This window comes from Centroberyx gerrardi, chromosome 9 (assembly GCF_048128805.1).
Source record: "Centroberyx gerrardi isolate f3 chromosome 9, fCenGer3.hap1.cur.20231027, whole genome shotgun sequence".
Lineage (NCBI taxonomy): Eukaryota > Metazoa > Chordata > Actinopteri > Beryciformes > Berycidae > Centroberyx > Centroberyx gerrardi.
Genome location: NC_136005.1, coordinates 12,848,082 through 12,875,947, shown reverse-complemented (window position 1 = coordinate 12,875,947; position 27,866 = coordinate 12,848,082). Strand labels below are relative to the sequence as shown.

At 43.1% G+C, this 27,866-nt stretch overlaps 1 protein-coding gene across 1 annotated transcript; it reads left to right on the top strand.

The window, feature by feature from the left end:
• The first annotated feature begins 22,226 nt into the window (after positions 1-22,226).
• Positions 22,227-23,057, top strand: LOC139932289 (testis-specific serine/threonine-protein kinase 6-like). The gene has a single exon (XM_071926011.2). The coding sequence runs from the start codon at positions 22,227-22,229 to the stop codon at positions 23,055-23,057; it is 831 nt and encodes a 276-aa protein (XP_071782112.2).
• Positions 23,058-27,866: the final 4,809 nt, after the last annotated feature.

Genomic DNA, 27,866 nt, shown 5'->3' with positions numbered 1-27,866 from the left:
CAAAACATAAACCCACCCAGACGCAGAAAAAAGGGTAAAACACGATGAATCAGACCATATTAATTTTTTTTCTTTTGCTCAGAGGTCCAGGTTTTATGCTGTTAACATCATATTATGCCTCTTTGTGAGTTGGCCTTAGACACAAGCGTTTCCAGATTGCAGCCCTGCCATAAACACCAGCTTTGTGAAGCTTTGTGAGAGAATAAAATTGAATAGAATACAGCAGACAGAGAGCTTTATTCAATTCTATGATCATTTTTGAGGCCGTAGTTCTGTGGCGTTTAGCAACTATCCCGTTAAGTGTCCATCTATCCCTGTTGGTGAGCTTGCTGATGCAGTTTGTCCATGTTAGGCATATGTTGGCATCATTTTTGAGACTGTTCTCCTTTCCACATTAAATAAATTAGCATGTTTTGTGACTGAAGTATCTGTAATTCAGCCAACAAACAATTTGCCGTCATTGTAACTCTGTTAGTTGCCTCATATTGCTTTGAAAACTCACATATAAAAGTGATGATTGTCAGACCTCTTTTAAAGCCGACGCATGCTGCTTATTGTCATTCAATTTAATGACTCACCTATGTAGCTGCCTTTGTAAACGTGATTTAGTTGCTACAAAGCAAAAGTCATTTTTCCTGTGGTGTTTCTTTTATTTTGTCCACCCGCGGTGTAGTTGTACGGCACTGCAATAAAGGCGAAAAGTGAGAAAAACTGCAGTCTGGCAGCTGTGTAGCGAGAGAGAGGGCTGGATTACCATGGCAATGTAAAAAACTAAGTGAAGGATGGAGGAGAGAGGTGGAGATGCAGTAGAGAGGGGGAATAAGGAGGAGGGGCGGAGGAGAGGAGAAGAAAGTGACACAATACCTCAAGCATAATTAACACCTCTGCCACCAGCTCTGCAGAGGAGACAAAGACACAAATCACGCTAATAAAACCCTGCCATTAAGAAGACGACTCAGAGCTACTCAAGCCAACTCCTCTACGCTGCTATGGAGCTAAACAAATACTTTGCTCCCAGGCTACAAACTAATAGCACGATAATTTACTATGTCTGCAAGAGATGGTGTTTTCATCAGTGTGAGAGATCTAACATTACACAGCCATGTGGCTAATGTTGGCTGGGGGCTGATAACTCGTACCATTGAAACCAATTAAAAGTGAATCCCATGGTGTTTGCTGTATTTCACACCGGCCTGTAATCCCATGAGGCAGCTTCTACCCACTTGGCTCCAGATGTCATGGCTGGTTAACTAGCAGGCATGAGGCAACAGACTGCTGGGGAAGATATCAGACAGAAAAATGTGAAGGAGGAAAGAAAATTGAAAATAAGAGGAAGGCACAGAATACACAGACCATAAAAAATTGAGTTGAACCTGAAGCATAGACTCCTTCATGAAAAACATCTTCTTAGAAACACTGGCTCCTCAGCCTTCCTTCAGATGTCATTGTATAAAGAAGACATAGAGAAGACAAAGACATTAGACACAATTTACGTTGTTTGGTACCTTAGAATAATGCCTACAAAGATACAAATTTTCCACTATTCTTCATCACTGTTGTCTCTCTTACATAGCTTACATGCATGCATTTATTCACAAACACATGTAGGCTGATAACTAGTTACTAACCCAGATGTACAGACATGCTGCAGATTACTGCAGAATCTATGTTTGGCAAGAAAATGCCTGTGCATAGAAATAATTCTGCCAAAACTGCCATTTGCCAAAATGCATAATCTTGTTAAAACTATACTTTTACAACTTGAAATGTTTTGCATTGCAATATAAAAAATGTGCTGTATGGGTAAAATCAGGTTTGAGTCATTGATTGTGTGATTTAAATAACATTCATTCACTTACTGACCAAGCTAAACACCTGGCTTCTCAAACCAATGCCTTTAACATCAGACATTTCCCCATAGTGGAAGCCATTGCAACTGACTGGTATGTGTGGGTTTTGCAGATATTTTTGCATTCTTACCAGTCATTTAATAAGAAGTAACTAGGGTTTAGACATGACAGTTAAGATTCAAATAACATTTAGAGGGAACATATTCTGGCAAGTCTGAGGATGTTCAATCGAACTGTTTTTTACCTCTGTCAAAGTTATGTTTTTGTCTATCTGTCAGCAGGATATCTCAAAAACGTATGAATGGATTTGTATGAAATTTGGTGGAGAGACAGGCCTTGGGCAAAGGAACATGCACTCTCAGAGGATCTTCAAGTTTAAAAGTGAACATTTTTGCACTCAGGTTAATGCGACCGCTAAAATTTTTCAAATTGCAAATTTGCATGCCTATTCACACACCCACGGCATCCAATTCAATCCACAATTAAAAGTGGTTTTATACTGCTATGCTGTCAGTCTCGCCGGTCTCTCCCCTAGGAACACTCATTAAAAATCTACACTCTACCTTCAGAAGTCAGTGAAAGTCAGTCAGAAGTCATTTTCCATCCATTCAGCTTTTCCTGGACTTGCAAGGGAGCCGCTGTTCATCTCACCTCTGTCTTCACACCTTTCACTGCTCCATCTCCTGACTTGAGCTAAAGGTCGCGTTAACCTCGGAGGGAACCTCTTCATTCAACCAATAAGGTGCTTCTACGCTCTGCAGCTCACTCAGTGTGTGTGTGTCTGTTTTTGCATCTGTCTATGTGTGTGCACATAAACACCCAAGAAACTAAATAGAACAAACTTTGAGCTATCACTCCAGAATGTTAGGTCCAGCAGAAACATTTACTAATTCAACTGATCCAAAGCTTTAATCTGCTGTGACGTCCCAAGATGAAACACACAACACTGCTTTCTACTGAGGCAAAAACAAAAAGCTATAAATGGCTGTTTTTCTGAACCTGAACACGCTGGAGGGGTGGAGATGTTATGAAACCACAAGGCATGTCTCTTGTAACTCTTGCATCGCTCTCTCTCTCTCTCTCTCTCTCTCTCTCTCTCTCTCTCTCTCTCTCTCCCTGGTATCAGCTGTGGCAGCTTCTTATCCCCTGCCAGTTTCTCCCACAGCGGAGCAGTGAGGCGGGTTCAGCTGTCACATGGAAGACTTACAGAGGGCCCACCGACAGGTCTGCATGCCCCGCATCATGAAGTCTGAACTCATCACTGTCATCTGACTTGTCACATCTTTCTTTGTCTACTGTATTCTATTCTATTCTATTCTATTCTACAGTAAAACTCAAAAGCGTACAAAAACACAGTCTCAAAAAAGAGAGGGAAATGAAGAAGAGGAACCACCTGGGTTGCTCTTTAGTCCGGGTGAAACTGAAGATAAAACCTCGGCATGGTAATTTCCTTCGTAATTCTTTGATCATTATTATTATCGCTTCAGCAAGTGTCCTCATCGCAGGCTCCAAGGCCCCTGCAGGAGAGCGCAGGGCCTCATCGCAGCTAGTTTCCTCTGTATAAAAAGGATTTATTTCTTCCCCGCTCTCCTGCTTTATGGCTTTATTTTGTAGCAATCTCCAATAAAGAGCAAAATGAGAGAATCCTGAGGCAAAGCCAGGGGACAACACAAAAGAGAGCGATGCTTCTGCGGCTGCTGCTGAAAAGCCTCCGAGGCGTACCTTGAACTCCCCTCACATAAACACCTCACTCGCTTTATTTCTCACCGTCTTGTGTTTGTTTGTATATGCACATTTGCAAAAGTGAGTGCCATGCCTTTGCATTGTATGTGTGTGAGTGTGTAAGAGCGCGATCCAGTCCTAACTCTCTCATGAGTCAGACAGTTCTCCTTCTCTGGGCAGTCTTTGAAGAATGCTCCATTAGGGAAGGGTAACTGGGTCAGCAGAAAGGCAGTCAGATACAGAACATACAGCCCACTAACAGCCAAGAGCATATTAATGAGTAAACACAGCCTCAAACCCACAACGCCACAGTCTCCCTGCGTCTCCCACCCTCGGCCTCTGCCAAAAGTCTTCACACCCAGTGGGGCTTTCTCTCTGACACAAATGCATCCACACACACAGCATCCATCCACACACATGCGTACATGAGTGCACCTGCATGCGCGCACACACACACACACACACACACACACACATAGAGACACACAAAGTGTAGGCAGTGTATAATTGATGAGTGCAGCAGTAGGGGGGGACCATGAGAGGGACCAGGGACCTATCGCATCTAAACTGGCATTCGGCCGACCTTTCACAGCTACTGGCATGTGTGCATGCATGCATGCATATATATGTGTGTGTGCGTGTGTGTGTGTGTGTGTGTGTGTGTGTGTGTGTGTGTGTGTGTGTGTGTGTGTGCGTGCCGCTAGGGTGGCAGGTGGCAGGGAGAAGTGGGTGAGAGTTGCAAAGAGAACAAGGCTGGTGACAGAGAGATGAGAGAGAGAGAATATTCTCCAGAGACACTTGATGTAAAAACAATGAAGATGAAAGAGTAAAAAACAAGGTTGGGGGAGAGAGAGAGAGAGCGAGAGAGAGAGAGAGAGAGAGAGAGAGAGAGAATCTGATGTCTCTGATGAGCTATGACGGGTCTTTTAGTTATGCTAAACCTGGATGAAGATGAGACAGAAAAGACTCAGCTGAGGCTTGAGATGGAGAGTGCAACGTGAGTCAATCACACAATCAGGAAACTATTCCCAAAGTCAAGTGCCAATTATCCAGCCACAAAGGCACGGTGTTACATTATTGACACACCCCCCTACTTGCAACAGCCTTAGGACTTCAGAAATGCGTGTTAAATGCCAGCTTCTGTTCAGCCTCAGCTTCCTTCCTTACTGACAGAAGAGTTTGTCTGCTGGAGGTCCTTGTGTTCAACCTTAACCTCAGGCTACCGCTGGCTTTTACCCACTCTGCCTCTACTCCCCCTAACAGACGGCTAACTGCATTCACACAAACAGCCTGACAGGCTTAGCTATAATGTATGCACATGTGGCATTTCCCATACGTTAAGACCAGAATGTCACAAGCTTGGGGGGCAAGGCAGGGCGTATGTGTGTGTGTGTGTGTGTGTGTGTGTGTGTGTGTGTATGTGTGTGTCTTGGTCTGTGTCTTTGTCTCTGTGCCGCACATGTGAGTGTGTACAGTTAATCCTCCTCACCTCCCTCCATGATGATTCGGAGGTGAAACAGCGGGAGGAGGAGCAGAAGGAGCTGCAGGATTGTGCGCCTCACTCTGCAGAGGTGGGATCTTGATGGAGAGCCGCCACAGAGAGCCCGGCTCCGACGCTCTTCCCTCCACAGGTCAGACACATATGACTCATGAACCACCACAATCAACGCCAACGCTTCTGTTTTACCCCACCGGTTTGTTTCACTACTCGTCGACGGCGAGGCTGTTGCATGCCAAGCACTTTCCAGAGGCGAAGAGGTGCGTAAGGATGATCCTTTGAGCCTTTAATTGAAGCCTTACTTTCCACAACAAGTTTATACACAGGCAAAAGACACTGACCCCTCCGATGACGTCAGAAGTTGTTTTTCTATACCCCAACTATTATCTCACCCACACTGAAACAAATATAAACAGGGAAGGCAAGGACAGCACCGTGTATTTTGAATATTTTTTTGCATAACTAAGCACGTGATCACCGTTATTAAATCCCACTCATGTCTGGCTCATCTTATCACACCGACCTTGAGCGTGACCATGGAGAAAATAATGCTAATGACGGTGCAAAAGTGACCTCTGTCCTCAGGAAGTTTCTTTCATCATCTCTTCAAGAAGTGCCTCACTTCCCCCCTCTCCCCCCTGACTCATATCTCCTCTCCCATATTCCTCCTCTACTAACGTTTATTTGCTCTTTACATAAAAAAGAACATTATGCTTCTCTCTTGGGACTTCTTTCTATGTCTCTAACCCTTGCACTCTTTACTATTGGTTGCTATTGGTGTTCTAGTAAATGAAGTTTATTCCGCTGTTGCACTCTCTCTAAGTCACGCTGGATAAGAGCGTCAGCTAGATTCCTAACATGTAAAATTTTAATTAGTGGATGCATATTGAAGCCCCCAGTCGCAGAGGGAAATCTTGACACAGAATGAGGACTATGAATGACAGTTTGTTGATAAAGCATCATCATCCTAGAAGAAACTATCTCCATTCACCAGCTGTGAGCAATGAATACCAGATCTACTGATGTCTACTACTTAAGGGTTTGTGGTGTGTGATGTTTATTCACACAGATATGCCAGCCGAAATGAAATAAAACAGAAAATGAGTCACCATCAAAGGGTCCTAAATTTAAAACAACTGATCAAAGCTGGGATGTAACTGTTGCTGCCAAATTTGTGCCAATCCCCTGGCTGAAGCAAATGCAGGAATAAACAAACCAGAAGCTAAAGGAGATATAGCTTGAAAACAGAAGCTAAAGAAATTGATGCAGTGGTTACTGATTCAAGTGAAGACAGTTTTATTTGTGTAGGAGTGTGTGAAAATCCATGCATTTATGTGTTTTTGTGTGTTTATCCATGCGCACATCCGGATTTTGCCAAGTGGTGCTTATGCATGCGTGTATGTGTGTATCAGTGTTATGTGTGAACTGTCCAAGGATTAGTGAGTAGGACTGAAGCTAATGGATGTAGTTATAACTGCAGCAGAAGAGGCCAGGAGGCTAAAGTTAAAGTTCCCGGTTCACAGATCGGCTCCAGCAGTCTATCGACCATTTCACTGAGGCTTGGTTACAGTGGGTATATAAACACAAACGCACATGTGTGAACACACACATACACACACACGGTCATAATTTTCCATTTCAGCACCATGGCTAAGTAAAAAATAATCTCTAAACACTGCTTCTCTAGCTACCACACAGGGTAAGCAGTCCGAACCCGAGCCAATAGAGTTTATGAGTGTTGGGTAATTGCTTTACTTTGTTACTTACCTTAAAAAGCACAAATAGTTAAATTACAAAGTTACTCTTCATTAAAAGTAACTCTTCAAAAACATGCTGGAGCAATATGGCATTGATCATTGTTTTAAAATACAACGCAAGACTAAACCAGTCTCATTTATATCAAGCATACTTAAAAATGTTTAAATTAGCATCATGTTGTCTGCAAGAGATGCTGCAGGACTTTCACTTTTTTCTAGTTTTTTTTTTTTTGATTTGCATTAACAAAAATGAACAATAGGAAAATAAAAGTAACTGCATTCAATTTTTCCGAGTTTCAAGTTACTAATAATGGATTACAAGAATTGAAAAACTAACGCATTAATTTAGTTACCACAACACAGTAATGTGAGCACTCTAACACACTGCATTGCTCCCAAAAACCGACGATCATCATGAGGATGACAGAAGCTACATATGGTTACTAGATGCATGCAGCCTGTGCAGCTGTATCTATGGTCTCTGAGAGGCCTTTGTGTTATTTTTTAATACATCGACGGAGTAAAGCTCTAAGTCAGAGTGATAAGTGCCATTTAATTAGTGGATACCTAGCATTATAAAACTCTGTAAATGTTAAAGTGCAACCACTAGCTGTGCTTTCATTTCTTGAATAAGTTGAATGTTAGAAGAATAAGTGGTATTTCTACAAACCTTAGTCCTTTATGTATTATCTCTTAGCCAAAGTTTGTGGCTTTCAACTTCCGATCATTTTATGACTACACTAAAAATTGAAATGTGAAAGTAGTTTTTCGCTTTCAAGTGTGAGATTACATAACCTCTGTTTGTGCCTCTCTCTTCCTCCTCTCCACAGACAGAAAAATATTGAAAGGTATAACTGGATATCGGCCGTGTTTGGCAGCCTAATATAAAGCCTCCTTAGAAATATCTCCAGTGCAACTTCTAATTACTTTATAGTGAGAGACAGAGAGAGAGAGAAAGAGGAAGAGGAGAGGGAGACTTAATGGTGATTACAAGAAGTGAAATGTGAAAGCAGTTTTCCACTTAACTCTGAGATTACGTAACATAAATACAGTGTGATTGCAGGTTTTTCCCTTTCTCTCACATCTCTACCCTTTTACCCCCACTCCAAAGTTTCCTGCACAGAAAAGTTTGAACAGTCCATCTATAATGGTATCTAGTCTGCGTTACATAAAGCCTCCTGAGAAATACCTCCTGTGTTGACAATTTTAGTGCCATCGAATTCATCTCTTTAGTCTCCCGTAACCATTGGAAACCCCTGGGCTTCATATTTATTGATTACCTACAGTGAGTTGACAGAAAAGCAAAAGCTGGAGAGCCTCATGTTGAGTGCCCCTCTCTCTCTCTATCTCTCTTTCTCTCTCTCGTTGTTTCTCTCTCTGGTTATGATTACATTGCTTGTTTCAATGTTTCATCCAATCATGCCAGGATGCATTGAGTGACAAGTCTGGATGCTTAAAAATCGAATTTTGCACTGGGAGAGCGAGCAATGCAGACAAATATTTAAATAAACACAGCCACATGAGGTATCATTTTCAGACCAAGTGTACACATTCAGAGATGTGAGCTCATACAATCCAAACTTTAGAATCAGATCTCAAAAATTACGTTGAAATGACAGGTGTAACCGTATAGCTTCTGTCTTTCTGGCTCTGGCATTTTCTCTCTCTGTTTCTCCTTGTCTCTCCTTCCCTCTCCTCCTCTCTCCAGGGGTGTGATTGGCTCTCTTTGACCAAAGATTTTTTCGATTGTCTGTTCATCTTCTGTCTGGCTCACCAGGTTGATGTCTGTCTCTCAGCATCACCCTCCCCGCTGCCTCACTGGCCACTGGGGGATCTGGCCTTAGCAACTGTCCATCAAAGCATCCAGGAGGCAAGAATTTCCCAGCAGCTCCACTGAGCGTTTCATTATAGGTGGAAGAAAAAAAGGTAGTTCTTGGCCTAGGTTTAAAGCCATGACAGGATGTGCTTTAGAATAGCAAGTAGAATAGAATAGAAAGTGTTCAATACAATTTCAACTCAATTCTATGTGCTTTATTGGCATGACTGTTTACAAACAAACAATATTGCCAAAGCATGTAACAAGAAATTAGTCATCAATTAACCAACATTTCAGAAAATGAATCCCATCCCCTCCCATGTATCGGTGTGTGTGTGTGTGTGCGTGCGTGTGTGTGTGTGTGTGTGTGTGTGTGTGTTGCTGTGCCTCCACTGTCCACTGGCAGTGTTCAATACATCTTTCTTATAATAATGACAATAATGACTAATGATGATGATAATGATAATATAATAGCATTAATCCTGTACTTAATTTCAACATTTTTCAAATTAAGTCCTGTATCCACTTCAAGGGGCAGAAAATTGTCTCTATGGGCTGAAGCTTTGTTTACCCACAACTTTTGCCACACCTCAGTCAGTGATGTCAAGGCAGGTATTTGTCTTCTGCAGCATCAGACGTTAGCGCCTCCAAGCAGAGATGAGTGATCTGTTATCACAGACACACCCCTATATTTGCTGTCGCTCCCCACCCCACTTTTTCACATCTTTCAAAACTGTGTGCTAGGCAGAGACTGGCAGAGACTGGCTGAAAACACCGTGTTTACATGCTGTTTACGCACAAAAGACGAATGTGTTGGGCTGGGGTATTAAAATGAAGCTCAGACGCAAACTGTTATCAGTATTTGTGTAATCCATCAGTGAACAGAGAGTGTTGGCAGCCAGTGTGTTCCTCGACAAACAACAACAGAGAGCTATATAAAAGACAAGACAGCCATTTACGTAATCAAAAATCAGTGACAGTATTCCTCGGACGGGAACAGAACAGAACGACAATCAAGACTCAGCAGAGCGTGTGTGTGAACCCAATTACTGAAAATTGGGAAAGCCTTCCAGACTGCCTCTAGCGGCACGCACACAGACACACACGCCTGCCTGCCCACACATATCCACGCAGACATATACACACATACACACTCAGTTTCCATTCTAAAACTCACAAATACACCGACACGAATGCAGACACATGCAGACACAAAAATACACATATGCAAAGATAATCAGTTGAGATACTAGAGTGAGAAGATAAGCAGCAAAGCGAGTAAAGTAAATTGAGGGCATGCACCTATATCAAGTCAACTCCAATGGATATTATAGTCCTATACGCTTTTATATTCTCTTTATTCTGTCTCCCTCGCCAATTCAATTTCATTTTCAATAATTTATTGGCATACACAAAGTACAATTTCACTACAAACACTCTTTCTCTCACACGCATACGTATATTGTGATTGAGGTTATTTTAATAACTAGATCAATCTGAATAAATCAGTATATCTACTCAAATCAGTGTCACATCCCTACTAATATCTTTAACAAACACATCACATATACACATTACAGACAGTCCGTCAGTCAGTCGGCATCCCTTGCCGGGGTATAGCTGGGGTTGGTTTCTATGGCGACTCATGGCTACAAAACAGATGTGAGTGACAAGTGATAATAGCTGATAGAAAAGTGAGTGCTGAGCTATCACCCCCTCTGGATCTTATTATGCTTTTACTGGTTCTCACCACCTCCTCTCTTCCTCTTCCTGCCGAATAGAGGCCCCTTCTTTCTCTCTGTTTGTGTCTCAATTCTGTATCTCTCTCTTTCTCTCTCTCTCTCTCTCTCTTTCTGTCTGTTGGTGTCTTTCTATCTGCATCTTTCTCTCTATCGCTCTCTCTCCACATTGATTTCTCATTTTCTTGCGGAGGAGACGTACTGAGGCAAGTGGCTAATGGACATCGCTCCCATTCTGTCACCATGAGAAGACTTCATTCCGGTCCCGTTCCTTCGCACGGCTTTGACCCCTGTCAGCGAGGTGGCAAGTGTCGCCCACAGCACCGGGCTCCAGCTGCGGGGGTTCATTTGGACGGGGAGAATTCGAAAGTGTGCGACCAATTTTGGGAGGCTTTTCAGAAGCTCCAGTGAGACTGTTGTAGGCCGAGATATGTGGGCAAGTCAGAATGCCTATTTTGGTGACAAACTGGTGGCAAGACGCTGGCTAGAGACAGATGGAGAGTAAAAGTCTACTAGTCTATTCATCACCTCTTACAAGGACATAAGGAAATAAATTGCCACTGAGGAAATGATTTCAGCTGCCTTTCTCTTTCTTTATCAGTCGCTATTCACTGATGGGACCATTGCAAGAATCTGGAAATAAATAAATCTTTAAGCCACATAAATCTCCCTCATTGAGTATTCTGTCAGTATTCTCTGGGTAGAATAGATTTAATGGATTATTGCTGTGTGTTAAAACCACTATTGAATACAAGCTCGGGCATACTTACTGATTTCCTTAAGTCCCACGGGTACAAATCTCAGCCAGGGCTTGAGAGCAAAGCCAATAGACAATTACAACAATCAATTTCTCACCCCCGCCCACACTTTAAATCAATAATGCAAGACAAGACTAGAGCTCATGCTGGCTTTAGAGAAGCAATGATGCAGGTACATAAAAAAACAAAACGATTTTCTCTTGAGCAACACAATAAACCAGCAAATTGTATGAAATGGCAAGCTGTGTGCCGTCTTTGCAGCTAAATGTTTAATAAATAAATAAAATAAATAACATTTTCATCGGAATTCAAACACAAAGGTTTTTCTGAAAAACAGGAGCGCTTACAGATGAGCTCGAATTATTGGCTGCGATAAATCCAAGGTCTAAATGTTTTAGAGAGCCGTCCCAAAAATAACTCGGGGGCCAGCTGAAGTGTTCCTCGACTGTCCATGTTGAAATTTGACCCTCACTGTTGTCATGGAAATAGAAGAGCAAGGACGACAGGGGGGCAATCACAATAGCTACTTATTAAACCCCCAACTGCGTATAACCACCCTCATCTACACACACACACACACACACAGGGATAGAGTAAGTCGCACAAGCACACACTCCCACAATCCCCCTCTCTTTTTCTCTCTCTAAGTCTTTTTGTTTCTCCCTCCCTCGTGCCTCTCAGCTTTCCAAATTTGGCTCGGTGGGCAAAATTTCGAACAAACGCACACATAATGACACTGTATCCTCTTTGCAGACACTAAAGACTGTGTAAATGTTATCAGGGAATATAAGCACACACACACACACACACACACACATATACACCCCCCACATACACAAGCACACACACACTCACAGTCACTCAGTTAATCAGATGTCTTTTTGGCCTGGGGTAGTCTGTCTAAAGCAGTGATCCTGCTGCTTGTATATATGTACGTACGTATGTGTGTTTGTGTGTGTGTGTGTGTGTGTGTATGTGTCTGTGTCTGTGTGTGTGTGTGTGTGTGTGTGTGTGTGTGTGTCACTACGCCCATCTCTTTGATGAGGATTTACCAGAGTGAGTGGCCTGGAGGCAGGGAAAATAAAAAGCAAGGGTTTTCAAGAGATCCTAAGCTCCCAGCGCATTCAGCCACCATCAAAGAGACAGCATCGATATTCTGCTCACCCCAATCCTGCCAAATCAATCACACACACACACACACACACACACACACACACAGCCAAACACACAGCCAGTGCAACCGGTGTACTAAATGTGCTTTTACTGCGCACAGCTTCGCATTCACGTTCATTCCACTTTGTAACGTGAAAGTAGATTCCCACTGTACCACTTCAGTTCTCATTCTGCCAAAAAAAGAAAAAACAAATGTCTCATCTCACCTGCTGCTGCAGCTTAATAATGTTGAAGTTATTTTTAGCACCACTGTACAATTCTATCTCAATTACTGCCGATGGTGAGGAGCCTGAAAGAATAATGCATGGGTTCTGTTTTGGTTAGGAGACGCCTCATAGGAGAGCAGAGTCCACAGAGTGTTCCCCCACTGTAACCTCCTTCTGTTCCCTTTGTTCTTAACAGGAGAAAGCCTGATGACGAGCCCAGTGTTTCAGAGGGGAGATGAGAGTGGAGGAGAGGAGGAGGCACAATGGGAGAAAGAACGGGAAGACGAGGGCGGCGGAGGAGAGGGTATTTTCTGAAGGTCATCTCAATCACATTCAATTTCCAAGGACAAGGAGTATCTAGCTGCTATTTCTTCACAAAACCCTAACCATCAAAGCATGCCTGCAGGCCCAGCACACACGTGCATGTGTGCACTTACACACGCTAACACCCACTCACTCACTCACTCTCTCTCTCTCTCTCTCTCTCTCTCTCTCTCTCTCAATCTCTCGCTCTCTCTGTCTCTCTAGCTCACTGTAAAGCTAACAGTCATTAGAGGTGTGAAGGAGATGATAAGCTGATTAGAGTCCAGCTTACACATCAAAGTATCCTGCTGGGTCTCAGCACGCTCATTCAGCGTTATCAATTTTTAAAAACAATTATTTATTATGTTTTATAAGAGAATTTTATATGGAATAGAGTACATCACCATAGAGAAAAACAAAAAGCACAGCAAAGACATATAAAGATACACAATAAAAAGAGTAAATGGATAGAGTAAAAACATGTAAGCCACACATATAACAATAAATAAAAGGCAAGAAAGAAGGTAAAAAAGAAAAATCAACACACACACACACACACACACAGTGTGAAGGACATGGACAGGTGAAATAAAACAGCATAAATAATTGATGTTTTCGGTCCCAATTTCAGCTGTCAAATTTTCAGCACACATGATCAGCTATTACATCAGCAAAGTAGAAGTCACAGGTTGGTCTCTCTCTCTCTTTCTCTCTCACACACACACAAACACACACACACACACACACACGCACACACATATGCATACACACAAACACGCATTGTGCTACTGCTGCTGGTGCTGTGCAGGTCATCAAGTTGAAAGGATTAAATTATTTCAGGCCTTGTATACAGCTTGTCATAACAAAATCTTACTGTAATACCCTGGGTCAAGACAAACAAAACAAACTCACTCTGCAGCAAATGTATCGCCTTTTCCCTGGTCATTTGGTTTAGACTCTGCCCTCATGACTGTTAATTCCAACTGGTAAAACAAGATTAGCTTTGAGAAGTTGCACTAAAATCCACCATTCTTAGCATGAGCATGAAGCAAATTAAGGGAGGCTGAGGGAGAATGTTGTTTTCTTTCCCTTTTCCCCTAAAATCCCCAAAATGACTCACAGTGGGGACATAATAAAGGCACAATCCTGTCTCAGCCGCTCTCCAATTGCCCCCTTGTGTTTTACATTAGCAAAGCCTGGACAAGCTGCTGCCTGGAGACTAATTTAAGCCTGAGTCAGCACAGCTTTTCTACGTTGGAGTGGTCAGTAAAAGAAACAGGACCTGACAAAAACAAGCACAAACAGGTAAAACAAAAGCTCACCGCTCAGCCAAGGCCCTCCAGGGATCCAAGGACACTGAACTGACTAACTGCTCCGCTACGATAGACACATGCAGTGTGTGTGTTTGTGTGTGTGTGAGCGAATGTCCTGTCCACTCACCTATTGTACTGTAATCCATCCCACAGTAAGTCTGCCTGCAGTGTGCAGCTGAAGTGACCGCGTGCAAGTTTGTTTTTATCCGCCACTTCACAGCCATACCATGCCACATATGAAACAAGGATCACACTCCGCATTCTTAGATCCCATAATTCAATTGATCCAGTCCTCACCCCGCCTCACCTCGACCCCTTCACCCCTCTCTCCCTCACATGCCCCCCCTTCAAACATGGTAAATGGAGAGCTCTTACGGCTAATCCGACTTTAATGGCGGAGGAAAATTATGGCCGAGCCATTTCCTGGTAGCAAATCATCTCGCTCCTTGTCCTCGTTCTCCTCCATTCTCCCTCTCTGCTTCTCTACCTCTCTGTCCCCATCATTACATTTGGCCTATAAATAAATGCCTCAGCTGTCACACAGGCAAATGGAGCTGCCAACATGGGAATTGGTGGCAGGGAGCTGGAAGGAGGGAGACGAGCCCGACGAATAACAATAAGCCCCGTGCATCGCAGCCAGGGAAGGACAAACATGTAGACAAAGCAGAAAGAGTCCGACAGCTTGACAGGCTGGCAACCGGACAGACAGACAGGTAGTCAGACCAGCAAATGGATAGACAGACAGGAGGCGGAAAAGTGTCATGGGCAAAAAAGGGGTGGGAGGTGGAGAAAAGACACAGGACAGCCATCAGCGTCGGGAGAGACGGAGGGAGGGAATAAACGAGATAGGAAAGATCAAAAAGGAGAATGGTGTCTCACTTAGGTTAATTACACTTAGCAGAGCATCGACTGTAAAATTAACATGACATATTGTGCTAGCAGATGTTACATCCAGCATTATATGATGAGTCAGTCTTGGTAAAATTGCCAATGAATAACATTTCTAAATTCAAGGTAGCTGTGAAAAAATGATGGCAATGAGCCCATAGAAAGATACAATACAAGCCTATTTTTCTTTATGTACCAAGGTATTTTCAACCCCCCCCTTAGCAGACCATGGAGGTTAGTTGACAGCAAAGAATAGATACAACAGTACAGCCAGTGATGGTGAGATAGGAACATGTCTCTGGTCACAAAGTATTAACAGCAGAGTGTCTAAAGAGCATTGACCTTTAGCTCCGAACCGCTGCTGACATTTACAGCTTATCTCCTTACAGTACGCAGGTAACAAGCCGCCACACCGGCTGGAGTGGCTGGGCGGTGTCTGCATTTAAAATACACACACGAAAAATAAAGGTGCGAACTGGAACATGTGATGCCATGGAAGAACCATTTCTGGTTCCACAAAGAACCTTTCAAGAACCTTTTCTTGTTCTTCTTTGGGATATTATGGTTCTTAATTATGGTTCTTAATTCTTAGTTATTGTATGTTGGGTGATGGTATACATAACCAATCAGGGAGTGGATTTTGTTTTGTTTTGTTTTGTTTAATTGATATTAGAGATATATAATTAGGCGTAAATGCTCTGTAATTAACTACTGAATGGCAGTTACCCTTACATTTTAAATTGAATCACTGAATTGAATCACTGAATTGAATTCAATTGAATTGAATCATTGAATCACCTCAACCCTGGTATATACTCCCAGGAACTGGTGCAGTTATTGTATGCTAATGCTTTTCCATCAAAAACACTGGATTCAAAACAAACAAATATCATTTGTAATTGAATATGTATGCCATGCAATCAAAATGCTTCTTTAGAGGTTTTTGCTCCCCACAAACAAATTTCTGGGACAAACACTGTCTGTATTCTCCTATGTACTGCTCTCATTCATTTCATTCAAAAGAAGAAAAAGCTCTGGAGAAAAAGCTGATTATGAGAAGAGAGAAGGGCCGGATGGGGAAAGGGGAGAGATAACAGCTAGTCCAACCGTCAGAACTATTTTGTGGAATCTGAAACTACTATATTTGTTGGACTATAAAGTATGCTGGCGGCATTTTCTTTCCCTAGTTATCCTGCACTTCATCCAGCAATCTGTCACTGGTATGTGTGTTTTTGTCTGCTCTACCCAGAGGCCATCCAAAATTTGGGTGACACAAACATCCGAGTGAAGCTAATGCAACAAGACAGTAGATCCAGCAGAGCAACAGCCCAAAAACTCATCCCAGCCCGATCTCCAGGGCAAGGAAAGTTCACAACACACTCTGTTACCTTCATCCCAAACCAGACCGAAAGCCACAGTCATGAGAGCGCAGAGCTTGTGATATTTTACACAAACACCGCTTCTTTCCTTTACACCTATTGATGTGTGTGTGTGTGTGTGTGTGTGTGTGTGTGTGTGTGTGTGTGTGTGTGTGTGTGTGTGTGCGTGTGTGTCAAGGACAGCTCGTAGTCTGCTATGTTTAATCTTTGAGTGTAGACAGACAGCAGTATAAGAAGTGAGTGGTGCATGGGATGAGTTTTGACCCTGCTACAGCCAGAACCACACATCATGCACATTATCAGACTGAGCCAGCAGGGTTGCCATCTATTGAGAATTTCATGCATTAGCTAACTTGGATTCTGCTTGCTTCTGGCAAATGCATTTTTTACAAGTTCTATAATAATTGTATCGGATCCTTGAGCAGCTTTATCAAATTGGTTTCTAGGAGCCAATGTTATCTCCCATAAATACATGGCTTTTATATCAAGCATAGAGCTTACAGTGCAAGAATCAGAATTATCTTCATCTAATCTTCCCATGTTCGCAGAATTCTCACCATGCTCTTGGTTAAACCTGTTGCTATGACGATTGCATATGAGCTGGCAAGTACATTGACATAAACCATGGCTAAAAATGTATACATCAGTTCATTCTTGAGTGAATTATTGCTTGAAAAATGAACCATAGGGTAATTAGTTGAAGGAATCAGATGTACACACATACACCAGCATGCACATGTGCCCGCACATACACACACATATGCAAGGATGTGCGCACACATGTATACGCACGCACACACACCTAGAGCCTGGTGGTGATAGAAGCTCTATAATCTGTTATCCCTGTGGTATATGTATGTAGCTGTGTGCCTTAATTGACTGCCAGGGTTATTCTATTTAATAGCCATCCCCAATCAAGCTGTGGAGATCACAGAGCTTGGAGACTGGGGCGAAGCCTCTCGGGTGATAGTTAATCTGCCCGCCTCAGCTGCTCAGACATCGAGGGCATATGGAGAGGAATGTAAAAGCAGTCCGTGTAATGAGTGTAATTATATACTGTATGGAGAAGAGCACAAAAAGGAGTGTCTTGAATAGATTTAATACATAGGTACATACACAGATAAACATGGCAATGACACGGAGACAAGTATCAGGAGATTGGAACGGTTAAACGACCAAGCACGACTGTGAGTGTAGAATTGTTAGCTGTAAATAGAAGAGGCACAGCTAAGGCTCTTCATGTGAGTAACTGATATGATTCATGGAGACATATGCGCATACCTTCAGGTATGTACATCCATAATGCAAAATCCATCCAATAAACAGGGCTTACAGAATCAGTTATATATTTAAATTATCAACCAGGGAATTGGCTACATGCTGAACATTTTAAGCACATCATTCAATTTGAAGTGCATTGAAGGAACTAGACTACTCATCAATGCTGCTTCCTGTGAGTGACAAGAATTCCCATTTGGATTAAGGACAGAAAGAGAAATCTTGCCTGCGTCCAGACTATAAGCCTGTAATCTTGCCATTATATGGCAGCTCACACTATATAATTTAACACCCTTCACTATCAGTATGGGGGGTTTTATGTGTCTACTGTGTGTGTGTGTGTGTGTGTGTGTGCGTGCGTGCGTGCGTGCGTGCGTGCGTGCGTGCGTGCGTGCGTGCCTGTCTGTCTGTCTGTCTGTCTGTCTGTCTGTCTGTCTGTGTCCATGAGAGGGAAAACTGCTTACCTGCATTTTAGTGCATGTATATGAGGACACAGCTGCACATACAAGCATCCCTTAAATTCACCCCCACTCCCTACACTTTCTCTCTCTGTTTCTCCCCCTCTGTCTGAAACCCTGTGGTGCTCCAGAGGCAGCCAGGAGCAGGTACACCACACTAACTCTTGCATGCATAACAAACTGATTAAACGTCTGATCAACAAGATAGTCAGATGAGGCTTGGGGTATAGTCAGCAGCCTGGGTCCTGATAATGCCAAATTAAACATGGGCCTCGCTGATTCAATAACACAGCCTATATTTGTAATTCAATTTGCGGCTTCACTGGAGGGGAAAAGAGCAGGGGAAGACTTCAAAGACTGGCAAAGAATGATAGGAATTCCTGGGAGTAGACCAAGGTATTTTTATGGCCATCATCATCATCATCATCCTCATCATCTTTATCATCAACATTGCCAATTAAGTGGGATCTGTCAAGCTATTCAACTTAAATATTTGATATCTCTTTCAGGCCTCCGCATCTTACTCCTCTCTTCTCTCTTTCATTCACAAACATGCTCAGGTTTAAACAGACGGTGTGGTGAATAGAGGAGGCAGCGGCCACTGAGTTACATTCCACAGGTTACGATAGCTGTTGCACAAGAAATACAACTTCATACGTGCAGTATATGCTGCCTGAAAAGTCTGCTCTAGTGTCACTGTGTGTCTGTCTTTACACCGGCACAACCTCCAGCGAGAAGACCAGTGCGTGCCCCTCTGTCTCTCCCTGCCGCCGCCTCTCTCTCTCTCTCTTTTCTACTGTGTATTGATTTGCTCGCAGTCTTGTGAACTAGCGTGATTTTAAAACCACAGAATGGAACAGAACAGAAATAGAGCAGAACAGATCAGAATAGAGAAGAATATATTAGGACAGGACAGAACAGAACAGAACAGAATAGAGCAAAACAGAAGAGAACTGAACAGGACAGAACAGAGTGGAATAGGGTAGAACCAAACATAACAGAACAGATCAGAACAGAGAAGAATAGAGTAGAAAAGAACAGAACACAGCAGAGTAGAATAGAGTAGAACAGAACAGATCAGAAAAGAGCAGAATCGAGTAGAAAAGAAGAAGAATAGAATAGAATAGAATAGAATAGAACTGAGACCATGAGAGAGAGAGATGCAACAGAAACCCATCATAGTAGATCTGAGGTCCTGCTCTCAGGTGCCTACCTGAGGTAACGCAGTGGTTCGATGGTTTCAGAGTCTGCTTCAGCTGAGCTGTGGTTCATCTTGTCTGTCTGTTTTCACCCAGCAGGATTCGGCAAATAGGAGAAGGATGAGCTGCACCGCTCCAAAGAAAATACTCCTGTTCCCTCTCTCTGACTCTGACCGAATACACACACTGTCTCTATCTCTCTGCTCAGGAATAGACTGGGAATCTAAATGGGCTTTCTCCCTCTATCTTTATCTCTCTCTGGCTCTTGATTGGTTCAGACCCTGGAAGGTAATTACTGGCTGTTCCCGACTCTGAATCTTGCCTCTGTATCTCTTTTTCTCCCCTCCTCTCTCTCTCTGTCTCTGTCTCTGTCTATCTGTCTTTTTCTCACCGTGGCCCCGGCTCATTCTCTGATAAAACCAGCTGGCTCTGTGTATCAGCTGCGCTCACCGGGACAGCGAGCCAATTAAGAATCAGGGAGGCATGGTGCTAGCCTGCTGATTGGCTCAGGCTGCCGTGATCATCGCCAGTCAGCCAGGGTGCACCCACCCACCCCCCACCTCCCTTCAAACACACACGCACAAGCACACATACTCCTCCCCCCTTGGTGGCTAAAGGATCCCTTGATGGAGAATCTAGAGCAAGCACCAGAGTGAGGAAACACTTGACTGCTCACTGAATAACAAACACAGCAGTAACACTTTTTATCTGATGGGGGAAGGTAAATGAAACACATTAACAAAACTGAGATAATAACTCTGTAATGCCTGAGTATGTGGCAGTAATTTGCAGTGTGTGCAACACAAAGGATGAAAGATGGGTGATATAAATGGGATTTGATGAATAGACTTTGATGCATGAAGACTGATCATATGGATTTGGGGCAGCTGAGAAAAAACATGAAAGGAAAGATTCCACTGTACTACTGTATCATGAATACACACTAACTTACAAATCCATGCAGACATATAAATACACATAGGCCTACACACACACACACACACACACACACACACACACACACAAGAATATGTAGTATTACAGTGAGAACCAGTGGCTGCCAAGGAATGAAGGTCCTAAGTGGGTCGTGGCAACACACAATAGCTCACATTCTTCTATAAAGCGCTCTCTCTCTCTCTCTCTCTCTCTCTCTCTCTCTCTCTCTCTGTCTCTCTCTCTCTCCAGTTTGCTCAGAGTTCATGACCACTCATTACAACACCATATTTTCGATGTGTTTGCATAAAAAACAAGCATTTAAGTCTTTGTTTTCCTATTGGGCTATTCGAATTAACCTGTTGGGATGCTGAATTCCTGTATTAAGGATACCTTTTGGAGGCAGATACAGGTGCAGGGTGCTTGGAGGACTGTTGGTGAACTCTGCCACCCAGAGGATTTAAATTGCCATTGCAGCTTAAACCTAGGGAGTGCCTAGGTTTAAAAAAAAAACTGGCGCTAGAAAAGATTGAAGGCTTCTGAATGGGACCTAATAAACTAACAATAACTGTTGACTGAAAAATATGATTTGGTCAATGTGGTAGCAGGTCACCAAACTTTCTTGCACAGGGACATATCTTACAGGGAAAATTCTGCCTTACCTGGATGCTTTCCTAATGTGTATTTCCCACATAGGCTAAGAACGCAAAGTCAGATAAGTCAGTCATATTACTCTGCACTCCTTAAACCAAGGACAATTGTCATGGTGCAGTGTGTTTATATAGTGAACTGTACGATATCTTTTGTATTGTGCTGATATTTTACTACAATTATGAAAACAATGTTAAAGTTAGATTATTAAACCTTAGCTATGAATTTTTGCACAACCTTAGCTCCATTTTCATTGAAACTGACAGTCCTTCATATGAGGAATCATCTAATCGGTCATTCGGCTGTTAGTGTAGAGTTGATGTGGATGCTACTATCCCGAACCTTTCAACATTAAAGGTAAATGTTTAGCTGTATAGCTTTGCAACTGTGTGGGTAATATATATGTGACCATATATATTATATATGTATATGTATATATATATGTATATACAGTATATATATATCACAATGTGTGTCTGTAACTGCAGAGGCTAATTTATGCTGACAAAAATATTTTTGTTGGCAAATATTTTAGTTACAACTAGATTGAGCTAGACCAAGCTAAACCAGTTTTTTTGTGTAAAGGGTTTTAAGTTAGCCCAATGCTAAGGAAACGGCAGTCTCTCACTTTATATTGAGTTAAGGTCACTCGCCCAGTATTTGTGTCACAGTGTGTCTTTGTAACTGCAGAGCAACTAATGAGACTAATTAATGCTGACAAAAAATGTATATTTTTGATGCCAAATGTTTTAGTTACAACTGGATTGAGCTAGCAGAGCAGTTTTTTGTGTAGTAGTTGTGGAATTTATTAGTTTGGGAAATGCTAATGAAGACAGCTACCGCAGCGTAGCAGTAGAGTAGATCTGTTCTTCATTGGTGATTGATGTGGTTATCCTGATTACAGGACTGTAACTTCAACTACAGCAACAGTTGATGCTGCACACCTAACAGGCACCGTGGGACTGGCTTACAAATATATTTCTGGCAATTTTTGCACAATCTTTGCTCTTAAAATGATTAAAACTACAATATCAAAATTGGACTCACTAAGGGTTATGTATGGAAAGTGGTATACCTCTCCATACCCAATTGATGGTCATGTATTTTGGAATGACAGTCGTTTAATAGTAAGGCATCTATGATGTCAGAGCATTCTTGGCCATGTTGACGGTGGTCAGATGATGTCATAATGCGAGGTGGCACACTGTCCTCTGCAGCAGAAACATCGCACCTTTCTTCAGACTGGTCTAGATGCAGACAGAATTTGAAGAATAGCCTAACTCAGCAACACTACAGTTTGCAAAAATGACCAACAGGGTTCTGTCTGCGTTGGGGTACGAGGTTGAGCGAGTGCTAGGCGAGGGAGCTTACTCTAAAGTCAAACTGGCCAGCTCGCAGAATCATGGCCACAAAGTTGCCATCAAAATCTTGGATCGCAGAACTGCTCCTCGAGACTTTGTCCAGAGGTTTCTACCCAGGGAAATGGACATCCTGAAGACAGTGAAACACGACAATATCATCCGTGTGTATGAATTTATAGAGCTCTGTGATAGAAAGTTGTGCATTGTGATGGAGTGCGCAGAAACTGACCTCCTTTACAAGATCCAAGAGGTCGGCAGATTCCCAGTGGACCAATCCAGAGCCATGTTTGCCCAGATGGTCAACGCTGTGAGCTATCTGCACCAAAACAATATCGTCCACCGAGACCTCAAGTGCGAGAATGTGCTGCTGATGGGCAACCAGGTGAAAATCAGTGACTTTGGGTTTGCGAGGATTGCAATGGGATCCACTGAACTGAGCAAGACATACTGCGGTTCCGCTGCATATGCCCCACCAGAGGTCCTGCGAGGCATCCCATACCACCCCAAAAAACATGATATTTGGAGCATGGGTGTCATCCTCTATGTCATGGCCACAGGGTGTATGCCTTACAATGACGCCAATATTGCCAGATTACCAAAGATCCAACATAGGCCTGTGAAGTATCCAGAAGTGGTGGAGTTGCCGGAGTCCTGTCGAGCCTTCATCTCCTTCTTGCTGCACTTCAATCCTTGTACCAGGCCCAGCATCCAAGAGGTGGCTCAACACTCCTGGCTGGACAAGGCCGGTGATCATAACAAAGCTGTGACTCAATAAAACTTAGGCTACAGGCCTGAATGTGCAATCAAAACAGCCTACTGTTTGTGAAATGCTTGGTACATGACATGAAAGGATGTATGCATCAACTTAAATGGCAGCCAGTAGAATGAAAATCACCTGATCAACTAAATTTGTGATCTTGTAGCTCAGTGAGTTGAACAATGCACTAACATTGTCAGGGTTGGGGGTTTGAGTCCCACTGGGGCCACCCATGCTAAAATGGTACGCATTGATGGTACCATTTTGGATAAAAGTGTCCACCAAATGGCATATGTAAATTAGATAGTAGGCCTGTCAACAGTCCCTGTGAAGATGATGTAATGATAATGTTTGTTATCTGTAGTAAAATATGAAGATGGGCATTTCAATATTTCACCCTCTTTTTCAAACAGAAATTGTGACTTACTAAAGCTTTTCTGTATTTTGCAGAACATAGTGAAGGTATGCTTGACTACATCAGATAAAGTGATTCAATTGGGGTGGTATGAAGTATAAATTCTCACTAGTTTTGTCTTTTCTAATCACAGTACAAATGGCTGAACCTCATGATCAGAGTTATAGTGTGCAGATGCTCGTGTAATATTCCAATGTGACTGGATGTACAAAGGTGTGCATGTGTGTTCACTTCCAGAGTCTCAAAGACCAATAGACAAAGGTTACCAACTGTAACACAATGTTTAAACATTAGAGCTGAACAATCAATAGGAAAAAAAAATCTAAATTGCAATATGAACTTCTCCAAATCGCTGAGGCTGCAATTATTCAAGAGAGAGGGGTGTCCAAAATGGCTTTCTAAACAAACTATTTTAGTGCTGCGGGTAATCTTTGGTCCATGAATCAATTAGAGTATTGGTGAAAACCTTTCATCGTAGTCAAACTCAGTAAATTCTGCACAGTGACATCTATTTTCTTTTCTTTACAAAATCACTTTTTTTTAAACTATTTAAAATTTCTAAAAAAAATGTATGACTAGAAAAACTTGTGATGATATGAATTGCAGTTTAAATCGCCTTTGCAATATTCTGTCAAATAATCTTAATTCGATTTTTTGTCAATATCGCTCAGCCCTATTAAACATCATGAATAAATACAAACACGCATGAGAGAGGGGTTAAAATTAGTTTTATTATTACTTGATAGATCAGGAAAAAACAAACAAACATATTTCTTGTACATCGTTTTCTTTTCCACTTAGGTTGCATTGCATTGAGCAGTGCTTCTATCCCAGGGAAACGGAATGGTGTTTTTGTTGCCTAGTGTTCACAACAAATATTATTGTTGGCAAATATTTTTGTTACAACTAGATTGAGCTAGTGAAGCAGTTTTTTTGTGTAAAGGGTTCTGAATAATTAAGATTGCCCAATGCTAAGGAAACGGCAGTCTCTCACTTTATATTGAGTGAAGCTCGCTTGTCCAGTGTTCATGTCACAGTGTGGGTTTGTAACTGCAGAGACTAATTAATGCTGACAAAAAATGTATATTTTTGTTGGCAAATGTTTTTGTCACAACTGGATTGAGCTAGCAGAGCAGTTTTTTGTGTAGTAGTTGTGGAATGTATTAAGTTTGGGAAATGCTAATGAAGACAGCTACCCCAGTGTAGTGTAAGAAATAAAATGGACTCTTGAACCTTGCTTCTTCATTTTGACCCACAACGGGTGAAGTAAATTTTTGCATTTACAGTAGCAGTAGTGGATCGGTTCTTCATTGGTGATTGATGTGTAGTAACTTCAACTACAGCAACAGTTGATGCTGCACACCTAACAGGCACCGTGGGACTGGTTTGCAAATATATTTCTGGCAATTTTTGCACAATCTTTGCTCTTAAAATGATTAAAACTACAATATCAAAATTGGAGTCACTAAGGGTTATGTATGGAAAGTGGTATACCTCTCTGTAAGGTTGGCTGATTGGCTGAGGCACAAAAACTGAGACAAAACCCAGTTATGCAGTCCAGGTGTATTTATTTACCAGTGGAAACCGACAATCCCGTGCAGCAATATGTACAGTGCAGGCCTGGCAAAATAACTAAAGAAAAACAATACAAAAAGAAATAGAAAAAATAACTAAATGCAAAAAACTGTGTAAAACAAAGACAAAGCTCAGCTCTGCACTAGGCAATGCCCCTTTAACTCTTGGGCCCTCGCAGCTCTCCACGCTGGCTTGTCTCTGTTTCGAGGTCTGACCACAACTGAACTCCCAGGAACTCCAGTCTCCTCCTTTATATCAGCTGGGTCCTACTAAAAGACATTGCTTAGTGTTTGATAATCAATTATCCCACAGGAGATTAACACCTGGTCCACAAAATATCCAAACATTTACACTTGCATTACAAAACATACTAAAACACATTTTTAGGCAAGTACTTACTCAAAGGGCAATTTAAATAGCATTTGCTAATTAACACACAAAACACCCCTCCAACTCTACCATACTTGGCGCCTTCCCCCGGGAACCCCTTTTCATAAGCCAATGGTACCCTCCTGTACAGTTTCGGCAGTTCCGGGTCTAAACAGAGGAGCGCAAGTACAGCAGAGGAGAAACAGGTGACAAACAATTGGTTTTCCTTGCCAAACACTTTTAACAATAAATAGAAATGTTTAATACAAATACTAGTCCCTGTGTCTTATTTAAAAATACATTCTGTGTGCTTTGTTACACTATGACCCACGATGGAAAAAATATTAACGCTTTGTCGGCGGGCCTCCCGACATCAACAAACAGAAGTAATGATGACGATGTGAAATCATGCTACGCTAACACTACAACACAGACACCTCCAAGCTGGCTTGATTTAATTATTAATGGAAGTGGCTATGCAGCATGTGTGCGTGCGAGTGTGCATCTTACTTTATAGGGCACGGGCTAACCCCATGACATTCCCCCCCCCCCCCCTCTGAAGATGACCCGTATGGAGTCCTGGAAAGGAAGTCCGCTGTGCAGTTCTCCGTTCCCTTCCTGTAGTGGACCACAAAGTCGAACGGCTGCATTGCGAGGAACCACCTAGTGATTCTGGATTTGGTATCCTTCATGTCCTTCAGCCAGGCCAGTGCGCGATGGTCTGTCTCCAGGGTGAGCTTCCTCCCTAACAAGTAGTACTTCAGGGAGTCGAGTGCCCATTTGATGGCAAGACACTCCTCCACCACAGAGTATCTGCCTTCATGCTCGAGGAGCTTCCTGCTTATGTATGCGATGGGCTGGAGGTTATCTAGTTCCCCTTGCAGCAACGCTGCTCCAATGCCCACCTCCAATGCATCAGTCTGGACTGTGAAAGACTGCTCAAAGTCAGGGCTTCTCAGAACGGGATCCGTGCACAGGGAGTCCTTCAGGCTCTGGAAGTCCAGTTTACTGACACCATTCACTTTCCTGAGGTCCAAACAGAACCTCAGGGTTCCATCTTTCTTGGGGACCAAGATGATTGGGCTGCTCCACTCGCTGGAGGACGGCTCAATAACCCCCAATTCCCTCATCACCTCTAGCTCCCTCTTCAACACTGGCAGCAGGCATTCTGGGACCCTGTAGACAGGCTGGCAAAGGGGCTGGGGATCCTTTAAGGTGATGTGGTGGTGGGTGACCTCTGTGCGGCCAGGAGTTTCCCGGAACAGGTGCAGGGGCAAGATTTGAAGAAGCTCCTTCCTCTTCTCCTCTTCCAGGTGGCTCAGATCCAGCTGTGGCTCCCCCTCTGGTCCTGGTAAGTACTGCTCCACTGGCTCCTCTTCCTCCCTCACAGCCTTGATGAACAGAGAGTGAATTGCTGGTGGTGGAAGGGTGGGACGAGGGTGCCATTTCTTGAGCATGTTGATGTGGAAAGTCTGCAAAGGCTGTTTCCAGTCAGGCATGTGGATCTGGTATGTCACAGGACCCATTTTCTGTTTGACCTGTTAGGGGCCCTGCCACTTTGCCAACAGTTTGTGTTCTGATGTAGGCAACAGCAACAGGACTTCCTCACCAGGTTCAAAACTTCGCTGTCTGGCTGACCGGTCGTACCATGCCTTCTGCTTTGCCTGTGCCTGGAGAAGGTTCTCTCTGGCGATTGCTGTAGACTTCATGAGCTGCGCCCGCATTTTCAGGACATAGGAGACGATGTTCATGTCCTGTGCTTTCCCAGGCCCCTCCCAGGTTTCACGGAGCACATCCAAGGGACCTCTGACCTGATGGGCGTAAAGCAGCTCAAAAGCTGAAAAGCCCGTCGAGGCCTGGGGGACCTCGCAGTATGCAAACAAAAGAAATGGCAGCCACTTGTCCCAGTCCTTTCCAGTCTCTGACACAAACTTCCTGAGCATTCCGTTCAGAGTCTGGTTGAAACGCTCAACCAAGCCATCTGTCTGAGGGTGGTAGGGGGTAGTCCTCACTCTCCTAATCCCTAACAGTTGATAGGCCTGTGCGAGCGTGCGACTCATGAAGTTGGGACCCTGGTCTGTCAACACCTCGGGATCCCTACCTGAGAGAAAAATTTCAGCATGGCTGAGGCTACCTGCTTAGCTGTCACCTCTCTCAAAGGGAAAGCCTTGGGGTATCTGGTGGCATAGTCACTAATGACCAGGATAAACTTGTTCCCTGCCTGGCTCCTCTCCACTGGGCCCACTATGTCTACTCCTATGCATTCAAATGGAGTACTGATGACAGGAAGTGGAACAAGAGGTACAGGGGCAGTAGCTTTCCCTGCCGTCAACTGGCATTCTGGACAAGTTTTACAGTATTCCTTGACTTGGCTGTACATCCCTGGCCAGTAAAACCTTTTGGAGATGCGCATGAAGGTCTTCATAAAGCCTAGGTGACCTGCCCAAGGGATTGTGTGACATATCCTC

Coding starts and splice junctions, on each gene's coding strand:
- LOC139932289 (XM_071926011.2), top strand. CDS start 22,227: ATGACCAACAGGGTTCTGTCTGCGTTGGGGTACGAGGTTGAGCGAGTG.